General features: G+C 41.1%; 1 protein-coding gene across 1 annotated transcript; it reads left to right on the top strand.

Annotated features, from left to right (window-relative positions):
- Nucleotides 1-5,933: 5,933 nt before the first annotated feature.
- Nucleotides 5,934-9,124, top strand: LOC147454017 (aldehyde oxidase GLOX-like). The gene is made up of 2 exons (XM_086516029.1): nucleotides 5,934-6,671; nucleotides 7,320-9,124. Exons 1-2 carry the CDS (start codon nucleotides 6,430-6,432, stop codon nucleotides 8,722-8,724), a joined length of 1,647 nt encoding a protein of 548 aa, XP_086372155.1. The 5' UTR covers nucleotides 5,934-6,429; the 3' UTR covers nucleotides 8,725-9,124.
- Nucleotides 9,125-16,601: the final 7,477 nt, after the last annotated feature.

Below are 16,601 nucleotides of genomic sequence, written 5' to 3' on the forward strand. Positions count from 1 at the left end.
AAAAATGTTTAGTATCAACATTAAATATTTAGACAGACTTAAAGTGAAAGATTTGTTACAACAAATGAAATATATACAATTTTTAACAATTATGACCTTTTAAGGTTTTATTATCATTTATTGAATAAATGTACCATACAATCATTTTAAATGTGATGCAATGGAAGAACACTAAAAGTTAATATTATGAAAAAGTAGTCCAACTATGTGAGTTAAAAACTCTGACACAAGTGTGGAGACTACTAAACATAGAATGCTAGAAGTTTACGTTACACGGAAGTCGTCTTTTAGAGTACTAAAAGTGTATGTTACGCACTAATAGACCAAGTGTGTGAGCTTATTGCTCTAACACAAGAGTGGTCACTATTATGTAAATAATTTAAAGATAAAATAATCAATCTGGTCACCGTTGAAGTGTGAGAAAATCTTTGACACAACGTAACAATCAAACAATTAGTCATCACATCTAGGAAAAAGCTACCCATCATAGCTACAAAGAACGCATAGAGAGTATATCTTTACTCACCTATTACGAGTAGCAGATAGTGATGAAAAGAGAAGCAAAAATTTAAACGTAGCACTCACTATGTGGTACTATTTTTTAGGTGAGTTGGATACGTAAAAGAAAAGCATAAACAATAGTGCAAACTAAATATAAACATTGGTATATTAGTAGATGAAGAGGAAGTTAAACTTAACTCTTCACTCTTCAAATGTGTCAATGTGTATATACTATAGTTTTGCTTTGTCTCTAGCATGTAAAATGAATTTTATTGGATAGCAAGATTCTAGATATGTTTGTATATTTTGCCAACTTCTGGAGTTTGAGTATTCTCATACACAAGACGAAGTGACAAACTCCTAGCCCATCTCTGAAGTGTGAGGAAGGAACCTCTACACAACACGAGTGGGATTCTACACTCCCTATGGCTTTCTCTGGAGTGTGACCGATAGGTCTACACAACCACGAGACAAAGTGCTAGTGTCTATCTATTTCATGAGTGTGACTATGTTGACACAACCTCAGAATAGTCCTACGCACTTACAAACTAACTATGTGTGCGGCGATAACCTCTAGCACAACACGAATTAGCAAAAAAAAAAAGTTAAAATTAATATTGAAAGAATTATTAGACCTACTTGCTTTGCCTCTAAAATGCTGACAAAGACCACAATGAGCTCCTTCGATCAAAGAGGCATATATATTATACAGGTCTTCGATCGAGTATTCTTTGATCAAAGATTTCTTCGTCGAAGAATTCCTTCGATTATACGTTTTACAATGTATTATTTGGAAAAACATTGTATAATCTGAATAACACTTATAATTTTCATTAAAAGGCCATATAAATGAAACCCAGATGGAAAATATGTGCTCATTGGTTATTCTATTAAGCACAAATGTAACAATCCTATTCCAGATAAGGTGAGGTAAGCAAAGATGTTGTTTTTGACAAAGTGGTAAGTTGGTATGATGATGTGAAGGATGATTTAGTAGCTAATATAGAAGAGAATATGGCCGCACAAAATACACATGTGCAATCACATGTTTTGAGTGGGATGCAAGGGTCACCTAGAGTAGGTTATGGTGAGAAGCCATGGAGTGGCAAGTTGCATGAAAGAGTAAGTTTTGTTAACTCATGCATCAAGAAAAGGAAAGGGAAATTTTCATGGTGTCCCTAAGTTGCAAAATTTGAGTGCATGTCATGATGATGGTGACAACATTGGTTCTCAGCAGAGTTTAGATGAGGATTTTGGCATACCCTCTATGAAGACTCCATGTGCAAGAAAGATGCAAGTAGGGAATAAGGCACTTGAAAATGATTTTGGACCATGCAGACTTGAGAGAGTAAGAAATCATGTGTAGAGATTGATTTAGGATAGGAAAGACATCACAACATTAGGTGCCTCAATGCCATGAAATCTTCCTTAGTGCAGGGCCTTTTCAATGAGTAACCCTCGCATTGTCGACTATGCAATGAAAAATAAGTACATGAACTTGTGAGATAACCTATTAGCCTAGCTCTAATACAAATTAGAGTGGATCTAATATGTAAACTAGGGTGGATCAAATACTATACAAAACATAATTAAAAACAATTAATTAAAACCAATAAGAGTATTAAGAACATGAATCAAATACTGATTGATTGCTTGAAAGAGACTTCACCTGCATTGTGTTTAGGCCTCTTCTACAAGTTGTATACCTGGGTACATTGCATGTATGACAATCACCCTTTAGGCATCACATTTGCTTCAACAATGTTAGTGTTGTACTACATACCAAGAGTAGTCACTAGGGTAGTGTTTTTTGATATGCCCATGTGGACAACTGATTTGCCAGGAGGTGTGTTGTTTGCTTATTACAGTTGGCTCTTTGGCCCATTCACCACAAAATAATATACATGGTAGCCAATGCCCTTCTTTTGGGATTGGCAAGAGTCTTTTCCTTTGCTTCAACCACTCACAGGTGGATATGACACATTTACTCATCAAATGTAGCAACAAATAAAAAGAACTTAAAATTATTTCAAAAATTGTGGCCCCTAAATGCCATAATCTTAGATGGAAGTATATTTTTTTGGGAGAGTTTATGGACTTCCCAATGTTACTTTGAAATATAGTCACGGTTATAAATGTCGGTGGAAATTTTCAAATAAAAGAGATCGTAAAGTTTTTAACAATGTACAACCAACTAGCCCACAATGATTCATTACAATGTATTTTTGAGCAGGTCTTCGAGTTTAACCAAAACACTTGGAATCAAGCTCTCACATGTCTTTGGTTACCCTAATTGTTGTGTAAACCAAGAAAGCCTAATATGCTAAAGCATGTCTATCAATGGCACGGATGAAGTAGATTATGATATCTGAAATCGAAGATATGCTGCTTTCTTCTGACATAATCCATTTGCATGTCAACAAAATTAGGATGGCAACTGGTATCAAAGCTAGTAGAAGCACTAGGATGGGAGAGTTTTTCTTTGGAACTATTATTTATGATAGAAATTTTTGAAAGATTGTACTTATTATTGGTCGAGCCTCGATGAGAGTATATTCCATCTGTTTGATTGTGTCCTTTTTCTTATAAGTTTTTTTTTGTTTTTTTGTTTTTTTTTGGGAGGGGGAGGAGGGGGCGGTGTGTCATCAAATGACATTTCAATTTTACAGGGGATTTATGGTTGAAAATCAACATCACGTGTCAGTAAAGATCACAACCATTGATCTCAAATGTGAACTAGATGGAAACTAAGTGTAAACTTGGGCAAAGGTGAACACATTGTGAACTTGCATGTGAACTCTGCAAGATATTTTTTGGTGGTGTGAACTAAATGTGAAGTTGGTATAAACTCAGTGTGAACTAGAATTGGAAACATGTTGAAACTACCTAATATAATGCTACAATTTTCCTTACATAACAAAAGTGTGCAGCGGTAAGGCATTTGCTCCATGCGGAGGAGGTCCTACGGTCAAACCCGACCCAATCCATATGTTTCCTTCAAATGGATTTGACGGAGTAACGATCAACAACGATTGATCGATATGTGATCGTAGATCCCCTCCAAAAGAGAGGTGTCGATTAGTGTCCTGGGGGGTGGTTAAACTTGAAGAGTCAACGTGCTACCTTGCGTTGCATGTGACAAAGTGTAACACGGTCGAATATGACAAAAAGGCTACTAGGAGAGCCCGTGAGCAAGCGACAACTAGCTGGGACCGTATCAAAATTAGCCATGGGAAAGAAGAGTGAGAGTGGTATGCACGATAATGGCGTGCATGGGAGGGGAGGTGATGTCTAATTGGGTTATCTGTGCCGTAAAGGTAATGGCAAGCTCGTCGCTTGCACGTCCTCAATCTCATCTCATCTGATGACGCTTTTCTTGTGCACCCACATCTCCATTGCCTTGCATTGCATAGGTACATATTACACATGCCATGCTCTTCATAGTTTGCATGTAGCCTCTCTGGGCCCGCCCTGCTAATAAAGCCCCAAATCCATGATTAGTATCTTCAATTCTACTAATAACTAGCTTAGGAACTAGTTTAGAGACCCCCCTTCCCGCGGACCCGCCAGTGCCCGCAAAAAAACTAGGGCTTTATGTAGTTTTAAATGGCTAAATTTATGAAATTCTAGCTACATTCCAAGCTCACCTTGAAGAAAACTGGCAAAAAAATTTCACGTTTTACTATAAATATTGGCGAATGCTTCAAGTTTTGACCTAGAAACCCGAAGAGTTTTAAGTTTATACTTTTGGTTATGTTTTTTTTCAAAGTGGGGGGCGGGGGGGGGGGGGGGGGGGGGGGGGGGGGGGGGGGAAGCCTATCACAATGTAGTTTTTTTCCAACCAGTCACCCAGTTGTTGTTGGAAAATTTTCTTGCTTTTACACAAAATGTGTCAATTATAGCGAGACACAATAGCTGGAAATCTAACAAGGATTTTTGAATTTTAGCCCAACATTCTCTCTCCAATTCTCTTGCAATTGGAAAAACATGCTACCAAATTTGGCTCAATCCGTGCTTGAAAGATGTTTTTTTACAAAAACTTGGTAGACGCACGTATGAGAAATTTTAGAGGTAAATTGAGTAAATTTGAAGCTTTTTACACTAAATTTCTCTAAAATTTGTAGTTTTTTCTCACATTCACATTTAAAATTTAGAGGTGGGATTACAGTAAAGCTAGGTTTTTTAGAGCAGAGGCTTGGGTCTGTATATGTCCATGTCGACGATTTTACCGCTAGGTTACGACCTACTGATGAAGGCACAACGCTTGATATCATTGTGGAAAAATTCTCCTTGGTGTAAAACAACAATCCCCCCCCCCCCCCCCCCCCCCCCCCCTTCCCCCTTTTTCTCCCTTTATGGAAGCATATCAATCTAGAAAAATGTACTGCTTCCCTTCACTCAAAGACAACAAGACTCAGGAGCCCCACCTAATTTATCAATGCATTGACATTGCAACATGCAGGTATTGACATTTGATGCCATGACTATTGCAGTTTGCATTATAATGATGTAGAGGACCTTGCATTCATACATGCCAATGACTAGACCTGCATTGCAAAGGATGTCTTATTGTATTTCGCCTCGATCCCTAGCTTCTTGGGCCATTGTGCCGTGTATCTTTTCCCTTTGTAAGCTTCTTTACTTTTCTAATATATTGCTAGCTTTTATGGGGGGAAAAAAGATTGGTGAACATTATAATGAACTCAATGCCATGATGAATTCCCCCCAAAGGATAAAGCTAGCTCAAAGGCAAGACCCTTCATCTTGCACATGATTGAAGATACCTCTACCCTTTTCACCGTAGGCGGGCTCGCGGGTGAAGGCGGGCTCACGAGTGAACTGCACCATAAGAGTGCAGAAAATGCTACATTTGCAACTTTTCGTCTTATAATTGAAGGTATTGATCCTACCCTTTGTTAACAAGCACCTCCTCCTCTTCTTTATTTTTCCTTTGGACAACTCACATGATGGGCTCACTCTCTCAGTACAACCAATTAGTTAGCCTCAAATACAACCATTGTTACTAGTACTACCTTCAATCAACCCAAGGCTTTAAGCTATAGGCTAGCATATCCTTAGGGTGAGTTCAGACTAGGCGGTGGAAGAAAATTGCAAAGGGGCATCAATCCTCCACGGCGAATTTTGATTGGTTGGAGTTGAGGCACTCTTTCGCCGGCGGGCCCTCCATTTTTCTTCCGACCCCCTCCCCCCTCGGAAGAGTTGATGGCCTCTCTCAACCCCCTTCACTCTTTCACTTTTCCTCCTCCACATTGTTCACACTAGGCGGCGGCAGATTGCCTTAGCCTACCTCTTCCTTGTTCTCTCTCTCTCTCTCTCTCTCTCTCTCTCTCTCTCTCTCTCTCTCACACACACACACACACACACACACACATTCTCTCAAGTGACAAATATGATATACCCCCAGCCAGCCCCTCACCTGAGACTTTCTTGTTACTCTTTCCTATCAATCCATCTCTCTCCTCTGTCTTCAATGATTCATGTACGCTAAGGCTAGCAATCCCTACTTCTTCTCCTCACTCCTTAATACCTTTTTCTCTTCCCGTCTACCATTCAATCCTTCTTCATGCTAATGAGCCCATTTTGATCCCTTCTGTGAGATGCAAGCTTCCATTGCATCTTGTAGCATTACATTAGAGATTTGATCAGCTTTAATTATTGAATCCATAGCTGCTCAAGCTACCACTCCGCTCAAGACTCTCTTCTTTACTGCCATTCAATTGCATTTCTGATCATCATGCAATTCCATAGCCAGCTTACATTAACTTATAACAGCTCTATGAGCAAGTCACCACACTTGCTGTAACTCATTCTTAGCCCACATTGGGTGCTCTTGACACAATAAAACCTTACTATCCATCAATTACTAATCCACACTTAACCCTTTGATTCTTTTACTGGTTAAACACAATGAATCGGCTTAAGTTTAGGCTTCATTTCATTCATCTCTCAATTCTATGGCTGCTAATTTGGACATGGATTCCAGTAGTACCCTTAGTGTCTAGCCAGGTGGTAGGCAGCTACAAATTGCTACTGAACAATGCAGGAATCGCATCGATGCATACGGCAGTGACGCGTTTCAACACAGTAATCATGCTGGACAGAACCAACATAGGCCCTTCTCAAATCAATCTTCCCGATGGAAGATGCAGGTAAATGCACAATATGGTTATAGGTGGAGCTCCTGTAAAGGAAGCTCTCAAAAGAAGCATCCACTTGAGTGATAATAACAAGACAATTTGGTAGGTCACTATATCACAAGAAGATTTAGAAATTTTCTCATGTAGGAAAACAGAGTCTTTTTCAGTGTTTTTCATACAATGAATAACATCATGAGCTTCTGCTCGACAGGTACGATTGGGGGCAGGGGACCACCAGCCCCCCCACTGGGCCAGCGGTCCCCTGCCCCCAATCATACCTAGCTAGGTATGGGGTGCCTCTCTCACATAAGCTCATGATGTTGAGGTAAGTCACAATGTGGGAATTATTGTGAGAATTTGTCCAAAACTTCTTGTGTATATATGAGGTAGCTAGCTTTACAGAAGAGAGACTTTAATGAGTAATCAATGCCCATGTCAAACACAACAGTACCCTAATTGAAGTTTGAATTGAATGAGAGCTAGTTAAGTCCATTGACATATGAGACAATCTAACCTTAGGCACATGCATGTGAGATGACAATGATATGAAGTTTACTCACTTTTAGGCTATGTATGTAGAGACATATCCAACCAACATGACATTGACAATTTTAATTTTTCTCAAAACCCCACCAACCATAGTTTCTTTCCCCTTTGCAGAAACAACCCCCAAGATCTCACCCTCAAGAACGACTGCACTGCGCACTCGGTCATGTTCACACCCGGTCCAAATACGGTCCGTCCGCTCTTCATCTTCACCGACACATGGTGCTCGTCCGGCCAGTTCTTGCCGGACGGCACAATGCTGCAAACCGGAGGCGACTTTGAGGGGAAATTCAAGATCAGAAGGCTCGCTCCGTGCCCATCGACCGGCAATTGTGATTGGGTGGAAGACCCAAATGTAAGCCTGAAGGACCCTAGGTGGTATGCAACCAATCAAATCTTGCCAGATGGGAGAATGATCATCATAGGTGGCCGTGCAGTATTTACATACGAGTTCTTCCCAAGACCAAGTGGGCAGGGCAGCTTCTTTCTCAAGCTTCTCAATGACACTAACAACTTTGAGAATGACAATTATTACCCCTATGTGCACTTGCTACCAGATGGAAATTTATACATATTTGCTAATAGGGATTCCATCTTGTTCAATTACAAGACCAACACAGTGCTACGGACATACCCTACGATACCTGGTAACCCGAGGAATTACCCCTCCGCAGGAAGCTCGGTCCTCCTCCCTCTAGATGGCCCTTCCAACTACAACTCTGCTGAGGTCTTGGTCTGTGGGGGAGCACAATTGGGTGCTTTCAAGAACCCCAGCAAGCAATTCGCATGCTCGGATACGTGCGGTCGAATGGTGGTCACCTCCGCTATGCCGTCATGGTTCATGGAAACCATGCCTATCAGACGGTGTATGGGAGACATGATCATCCTCCCTTCTAGAGAAATTCTAATCATAAATGGTGCCCAAAGTGGCTCTCAAGGATGGGGTGATGCCACTAATCCTGCTCTTAATCCTGTTGTATATCGTCCTGCTGTGGCACCAGGTCCGGCCCGCTTCGTCACCCAGCCCGCGGCCACGATCCCGAGAATGTATCATTCAACAGCTAATTTGCTTGCCGACGGAAGAGTCCTCATTGCAGGGAGCAATACACATCAATTCTACACATTCACAGGAGAGTTTCCAACGGAGTTGCGGGTGGAGGCATGGTCGCCTTACTACTTCAACCCACCGTATGCACCGAAGAAGCCAACCATAACATCGTCACCGGCGAGGATAACATATGGGTCAGTGTTCAAGGTGACATTTTCATGCCCAAGCAGCCCGATGTCGGTGGAGATGAATCTGGTGAGTGCGTATTTCACCACGCATTCGTATTCGCAGGGGCAGCGGCTGGTGCGGATGAAGGTGTCGACGGGAGTGGCACAGGGCAACAATGTGTATGAGGTGACAGTGACAGCACCTCCAAATGCAAATATAGCACCCCCACAGTACTATATGCTGTTTCCTGTGATGTCAGGGGTGGCAGGCTCTGCTGTGTGGGTGCAAATGGTCTCACCCTAGCCACCCAATTCTCCCTCTAAGAAACCATTTCTGATTCATACATTCATTAATTATCCCATCAATCAATCAAAACATGATCTGCCTGTCCATTACTTGAGTGCATGTTATACACTATAATTCATGCCCTTTCCTAAATTATTTGGCAAAACCTTTGATTATTTCCTCAATTTATCCAACATTGTTAAACTGATGCTTACATTCATTGATCTTATACATATCATGGCAACTATTCAATTGCATGTCTGCCTTTGTGCAAAAGCCTCATTTTTATGATTATTTCGGAAATTCCCTCTTTCAACTTTGTTCTATAAATCATGTAAAAGCTGCTCTCTGCAAATTCCTTGTATTGGATTCATTCAACAAGCAACAATGCAATGAATCAAAAGTAGGATTCCCCCCACTTTCTGAATCTACCAGTGATTTGATCCGCATAGCAAGCACACGAGAAGATTTTCTCATCTAGGAAAGCGGAGTGTTTTTCATACAATGCATAACATCATGAGCTTCCGCTCGAGAGGCACTGATTGGAGCAGGGGACCACTGGCCCCGGCACAACCAGGCCGGCGGTTCCCTGTCCCCAATCGTACCAAGCTAGATATGCGGTGCCTCCCTCACAGAAGCTCATGGTAAGTCACAATGTGGGAATTATTGTGAGAATTTGTTCAAAACTTCGCGTACAGGGATAGCCATCTTGTGCAAATAACCGTATATATAACCGTATAAATGGCTATCCTGTGTGAATATTTGCTCTAGTCGCAGGGCCCAATAGCTTTCCTCTACAACTGACCGGTCAAGGTCCCATCTCTATCCGCATAGCTCGGCATGGGTTTGGTCGTCAATCCGCCAGGTTGGTAGCCCCTGCTCACGAGCGTGTTTAGGTGAGGCTTCCACTAGCCTATCAGGGTCAGCAAAATCCTTATTTGAAAATAGAGAGTAAGCAAACAATGCATTAACTTGGTAAGCCTAAGAGGGTTTTGAGGTTATTAGGTTTTGAGGTTGCGTGAGTTTAGAGTTCGCCACTTGACGTGATCTCAGCCATTGCCCTCCATGAAAATTGCACTGCCACGAGCCTGAGGCTTGCTTTTAATAATGAGCTCACGCATTCTCTTAATTTTATCGCCAAAAAACAAGCTGGGCGTCGAAAGGCAACATGAGATGGAGTGGCAGGAGGGGTTGTCATAAAGCAGGCACAGGGAGACACAGAAGGTGCACAAGGCACTAGGGGAGTCTCCCCTCTCGATTGGTAGAACCCTTGAGGGCTTCAGAGGTGATGAGCTTCAAGAATACTTTGTTAAGATGAAAAGCTCCCAACATTGATCATGATGATGCTGATGAAGATGACAACAACCACTCCAATGATGATATTGTCGTTGTGTACATATTTTCGTTGTGTACAAGAACGAGTATGACGACAAGGATTGGATGCCTAAATCTCAACGCAAGAACCACGATGTCCAGTACGATATGGATACACACGTCTCCAATTGACTGGCTTTTCATGACAGCATGTCCACATTGGATATTGATAATGTCAAGAGCCATGATGATCAGCTTTACCAGTTTCTAGCTAACAATGATTATGACGATGATCACATTAATTATGCTAAGAATGTGAGTAATTATGGTTGCTTCAACTCTCTGAGTTTTGTCAGTAGGAAAAGAAATCTTTATAAAGCAAACAAAGAGATAAAAAATAAAGAGGCAGTTGGAGGTAGATGTGCCTTACTATGCATCATAATTTGACATTCTGTGAGAACAAAAAAAACAGGGTGTCTCATAGGAAAGAGAATAGAATCAGCAAGTGTCATTTGCAATGCCAGCAGCCGTTGAAGGTATGGAGTTAGGGTGGATTGTTGAGACTAGCATTCATGGTGTTAACATTCTAATGACAATGCTAATTAGACAATAGAGATAGAGTAGAATGTAGATGCCTCATCTGGCATCACTAATGACATCATACAAAGGCTCCAAATCAGCCCATCCAACTTGCAAACTCGTGGGTGACCTTTCAAGCCACTTTACGAGTTTATTAACTAACTCTAGGTGAGTCCACACCCTCTAATAATGACCCCCATGGGTACCCACACCCTTAGGTATCTTTTCCACATGGTTATGTGCCACCTATGCATCCTAGTAGGATAGAGAAGATACACACTATCAAAGAACAAAGCCCACAATTCCCAACAATCCTCCCCTTGGGGTTTGGATTATGACAATAGAAAATAGCTATGCCAATCTAGACTAACCATCATCCCCAATCCAGAGGACCATCTCCAATCTAGGAGGCAATTCATGATAAACACTACAATCCAGGAGCACAACTCCAATCCAAGAGTCCAACACACAACTCTAGTCCAAGGTTCTGCAAAAACTTTCATCGCCATAGCTTCATTGTTTGTCCTCCTCCACTCCTACTTCTTCAACTTTTGACTCTGCTACCCACACCATCTTGATGTTGATGCTGCCATGGTTGTTGTTGTAGCTTGCTCATGAGCTTTATTGAATGGAAATGCAACTTGCTGAGTAACATTAATGTAAAACAAAATATTGATGTTAATTCTCCTCCCCTTAAAGTGAGCTTTCTAATCTCCCAATCTCTCATGGTGCAATGGAGTGGTCTTAGTCCCAAGACCAGTGTCTAACTCAGTAGAATTGAACATGTGAACATCCTTAATGATGGATGGATAGATATACATTGCCTTATGTAGTGCTAGGAGTGCAGAATCAAACTTTAGGTTACAAAGATTAAATGAGAAGAAGAAATTCTTTGAAGCTCAAGAAAGATTGGGAATTCAAGGGAAACTTTCTTCTTTGAAAGCTTGGAAGCTCGTCTTGAAGTTTTCTCTCAATTCTTGTTGAAGATTTGATAGCTTTTTTCATAAAATATAATATCTAACTTTACCAAATGATTTTTTCATATTAGATTGATCATATAATACGGGAAGATAAAAGGGAACAAGAATTAGGATATAGATATGTGCTTCTAGACCTATCCCAAAAGGGAACACATGTCCAAATGATATAACTAAATAATACAAGAGAGAGAGAGAGAGAGAGAGAGAGAGAGAGAGAGAGAGAGAGAGAGAGAGAGAGAGAGAGAGAGAGAGATAGGTGTGGACCAAGCATGAGACGGGGTATACTCTCCCACAACCACACACATACTCTCTCATTATGCAAGTGCAAAGTGCAACAACTCCATCTCCTTCTCCAAGCTTGTTGAGAAGTGGAGAGCCTACACCAACACTCTTGGCTATGATATACAAATCCAACCAAGAGCCATGCTTCAATGCTCATGTTTGCCATCTTCTTCATCTTGATTACTATGCTATTATGTTATGCTAAACAAGAAGAGTGATGATAAGTGAGGAACTCTTTCTTTCTCCTATGGATGATTCTTCTTCCTCTTCCCTACCCTCATTCCCCGCTAGCTCTCTCCACCTTTGAAGGAGTTTGAGGCCTTGGGACTGAGGCTTGGGATAGTCAATGCTTTTTACAAAGTTTATGTTATGCTCGTGATGCATGAAGCTTTCCATATTCATTGCATCACCTAGGTCACAAGAAACACAAAGATTGTATTGTACCAAGTCTCTCTTGATGGGAGAATCTATAATACAAACGCCTTTTGGAGGGGGGACTAGGTATGTAACATTTAATGGTCTAGTAACTTGTGTGTAGCGGAAAATAGCATGAACATAGTGAGCATTTCATTAGAGTAGCTTTCTAATGAGAATAACAAGAGTGCTTGGGTGGAGAGAGCAACAAAAAGCATAACACCTAGTTAGATAGCATGAACAATACTTCAAAAGAGAGAGAAATTAAGCAATTGACAACAATTGAGGACCGGATTTTCATGGAGCCCGTCCCCCCTCCAAAAGGCTTTGTATTTTGGTTTCTCCCATCAAGAGAGACATTTTACAATACAATTCTTTGTGTTCCTTCAATACTAAATAGTGCAATGAAGATGAAAACTTCATGCACTAAGCAAAACACTTATCAAACACAACATCAATTCCCTCACAGTCTCAGACCCAAGACCGTGAGGGAAATTTGAGTAAGACCCTTTAAAGGCTTGGGCTCTTCTGTGCTTGTCAGCAGTAGAAGGCTTTTGCCTTTGTTGTGAGATAGAGATAGCATCCTTAATCTTTTGGAAATATTCTTGTAGGTCTCGGCTATACTCATCTGTAGCGAAGATCTTCCTGTTTACCTTAAGTAGCAAGGGACTTTTTAATCTTCCCTCAATTACCTCAAAAGGTGCTTTTCCCGTGGAAGTATGTACAGTGTTATTGTAGGCATACTCCACTATGGGTAAGTACTTCTCCCATTGGGATCTTTGATCTACTTTTGTTACATAGGCTTTTAGCAGATCGAGAATTGTTAGGTTAGCTATTTCACTTTGGCCATCAATTTGCGGGTGATAGACCGAAGAGAAGTTTAGCCTTGTTCCTAAATTCTCAAAGAGACCCTTCCAAAAAATAATGGTCATTCTAGAATCTCTATCCGACACTATGGACATCGGCAAGCCATGGTACTTGAAGATTTGTGAAATGAAGAGGGTTGCCATTTGATGGGCTTTGATAGTCTTTTTGACAGGTATAAAATGAGCTTGTTTACTGAACCTGTCTACTATCGTCCATATTCCCGTATTCCCATGGATAGACTAAGGCAATACAAAGATAGAATCCATGGATATGCTCTCCCATGGTGAATTAGGGATTGGCAAAGGTTGAAGTAATCCAAGTTTCTTCCCTCTATCAAACTTCGTCTTTTGGCGTACCACACGTTTAGAAACATACTCTTGTATGTTTGCTTTCATGGTAGGCCAATAAAATATGTTTCAATCCCCTTTAAGGTAGACTGAATCCCTCTATGCCCCGCATAAGGAGGAGCATGAGATTCATACATTACTTTCTCACGTAGTGAGATAGTAACGCATAGTCTATTGCCATAGAGAAGATAACCATCTTGTAAGGTAAATGGTTCCTCCTTCTTCCCTAATGCAAGGGCTGAAATCACATCTCTAAAATCGGGATCAATAGCATACTCGTCTGTCATAGAAGATAGATCATTTTGAGTTGCTATGGAAATCGCATTCACTCTCGGTCGTCTTGAGAGTGCATCGGCTACTTGATTATGCTTGCCAGCAATGTGAGCAATATGAAAATGAAATTGCGAAAGGAAATTTGCCACCTCGTTTGTTTGTCGGAGAGCTTGGTCTGTGTCATGAAGTACTTAGGACTTTGGTGATCAGTTTGCAGAATGAAAGCAGTCCCCAATAAATAGTGATTCCATGAGTCTAAGACATATAGAACTGCGAGGAGTTCCTTTTCATATATGCCTAGAGCTTCCTCAAAAGGGTCGAGCCTTTGACTTTCATAGCCTATGGCGTGCACTTCTTGAAGCAAAACAGCTCCAAGGCAATCACCACAAGCATCGCATTGGACCTCAAATGGCTTTGAGAGATCCGGTAGTGTAAGCACATGTTCAGAGATAAGATTTTCGAAATCATTGTTCTCCTTGGCAGACCATGTGTACCTAACTTTTTTCTTTGTTAGGTCATGTAATGGTCCTGCTTAGTGAGAACTTTTCTATGAAGCGTCTATACTATGCACACATACCAATAAAGCTTCTTAATTCATGAAGATTCCTTGGTTTAGGCCATCCTTTTATTACCTCTAACTTTGATGGAGATAATGTGACCTAAATATTGGATCTCTTGTAAGAAAAATTCACATTTCTGTCGATTAACATAAAGTTTATTCTCTCTTAAAACTTGAAATATTACCTGGAGGTGTTGCTTGTGTTCGTCTAATCAATTAGAGTAGATGATGATATCATCAAAAAATACTCCAGTAAAGGTTTGGTGAGGCCTGAATATGTTCTCCATCAAGCGGTTGAATGTGGCTGGTGCATTGGTCAAGACAAAAGGCATGACAATGTATTTGTAAAGACCAAACGTAGTGCAAAATGTGGTCTTCACAATGTCTTGATCAACTATCCTTATTTGATGATAGCCACTTCTTAGGTCAATCATACTGAAGTAGGTGGACCCTTGTAGCTTATCAAATAGGTCTTCTATCCGTGGAATGGAAAACCTATTCTTGATAGTGATCCTATTTAGTGCTCTATAGTCGACACACATACGATGTGTGTTGTCTTTCTTTTGCACTAGTAGCACAGGAGAAAAAAATGGAGATGAGCTAGGCCTAACCATGCCCTTCTCAACTAACTCATGCACTTGCCGCATAATCTCCTGTTGTTGAGCTTGAGAAACTCTATAAGGAGGTTTGTTAGGCGGTGAACTTCCTGGAAGAAGTTGAATTGCATGGTCATCATTACCTCGTTTAGGAGGTAGCTCAGAAGGGATGTCGTCAATAAAGACATCCTGAAACCCCTTGAGAAAATTGGATACCTCTAATTCTTTTTGATTGTGTATATTTTCTTTTGCTAAAACAGTAGGTCCATTTTGAGAATCTTTAACAAAAATCATGTACACGAAAATAGAGCTCTTTATTGACTTGTTAAAAGCTTGTGTATGTACAATGGGTATAGTGTTACCCATTTCCTTAGCATCTATATACATATCTTTTTCCCTGAACTTAAAGAAGATTCTCCTTTTAGGGAATTTAACATTGGCAGCCATGCGATCAAACCATGGTGCCCCTAGGATTACATCCTCATGCTTGAGAGGAGAGATGAAGAAGTCCTCTTTGTCCACATAGCTTTGGACATGGAGCCTCAATTTCCCAATTAAGGGAGTGATTGAAGATTCTTGCCCCTTGAAAGCACCGTCTATGGGTAGGACATATCTCATCTCTTAGGCTTGTATGCCTAGCTTGGTGGCCAACTCTATAGATATAAAATTGTGAGTAGAACCAGGGTCAAAGAGAATAAAAACATCACGTTCTCTTACCTTTCCCCAAGCATGGTGGTGAATTTCCTCCTCTTGGATTTTGACCAAGGTAGCTCTAGGAGGTTCATGGCGGGTGTTCTTTTGGGGACAAGTGCGGTACGCATGCCCTTGCTCGCCGCACTTGAAACAACGGTTGTCCTTGCGATAACGCTCAAGCTCTTCAGGAGAGAGTTCATTTTTTCCTTTATAAACTCCCTTCTCTTTAGCTTTGTTGGGGTTTCCCTTAGGAGACTTTTGGACATTGTCCTTCCCCTTAGGCTCATTGGAACCCTTGTTTTCCGTGGGCTTAGAGTTTCTTTTAGCCCCCGTTTGGAAATTGGTTCGAGAGGTCACCATAGTATGGTGTATAACCACCGATATGGTGCGTGGCCTTTGGGAGTTGACATACTCCACCATTTCTTCAGTTAAGCCCGCACAAAATTGTTTCTTTTGCTCTCCAAAATACAACTTTTTGAAGACAGTGGCTTTGATTTGTAAATCCCAAAACTTATCTACATATTTGTGAATGGATTCGTAGAAAGAGAGCTTCAAGCTTCGTCATTCGGTGAGTACTTTGTCTTTGGCATCGGTGGCCACAAAACTGCTTCATAATGGAAACTCTTAAAGCTTTCCATGTTCGTGGAGCTTCACCATTGGACCGTAGGCTAGACCACCATTGCCTGGCGGACTTTTGAAAGTGCATAGTTACATGGCGTAGCTTAGAGGACTCCGTGAAGCCCTCATCTCCAAACGTAGCATTGAATTGGTGGATAAAGGCCTAGACTTTGCCTGTAGCACCAAAAGTGCCATTGTAGGTAAGGAAAGAGATGCTCTTCCCTCCCTCTTTGAACTTCTTGAGCTTGGATGACCTCTTCCACGCGGCATAGGATTTCCTATGGCCTCTTCTGTTTGATGGTTCAAAGGTTGCACCATCACTTTCTTCAGAAGATGAAGAATTTGAGGAAGATGGAGAAGAGGGTGACCTCGT

The sequence above is a fragment of the Adiantum capillus-veneris genome, chromosome 7 (assembly GCF_014529385.1).
Source record: "Adiantum capillus-veneris isolate H3 chromosome 7, ASM1452938v2, whole genome shotgun sequence".
Classification (NCBI taxonomy): domain Eukaryota; kingdom Viridiplantae; phylum Streptophyta; class Polypodiopsida; order Polypodiales; family Pteridaceae; genus Adiantum; species Adiantum capillus-veneris.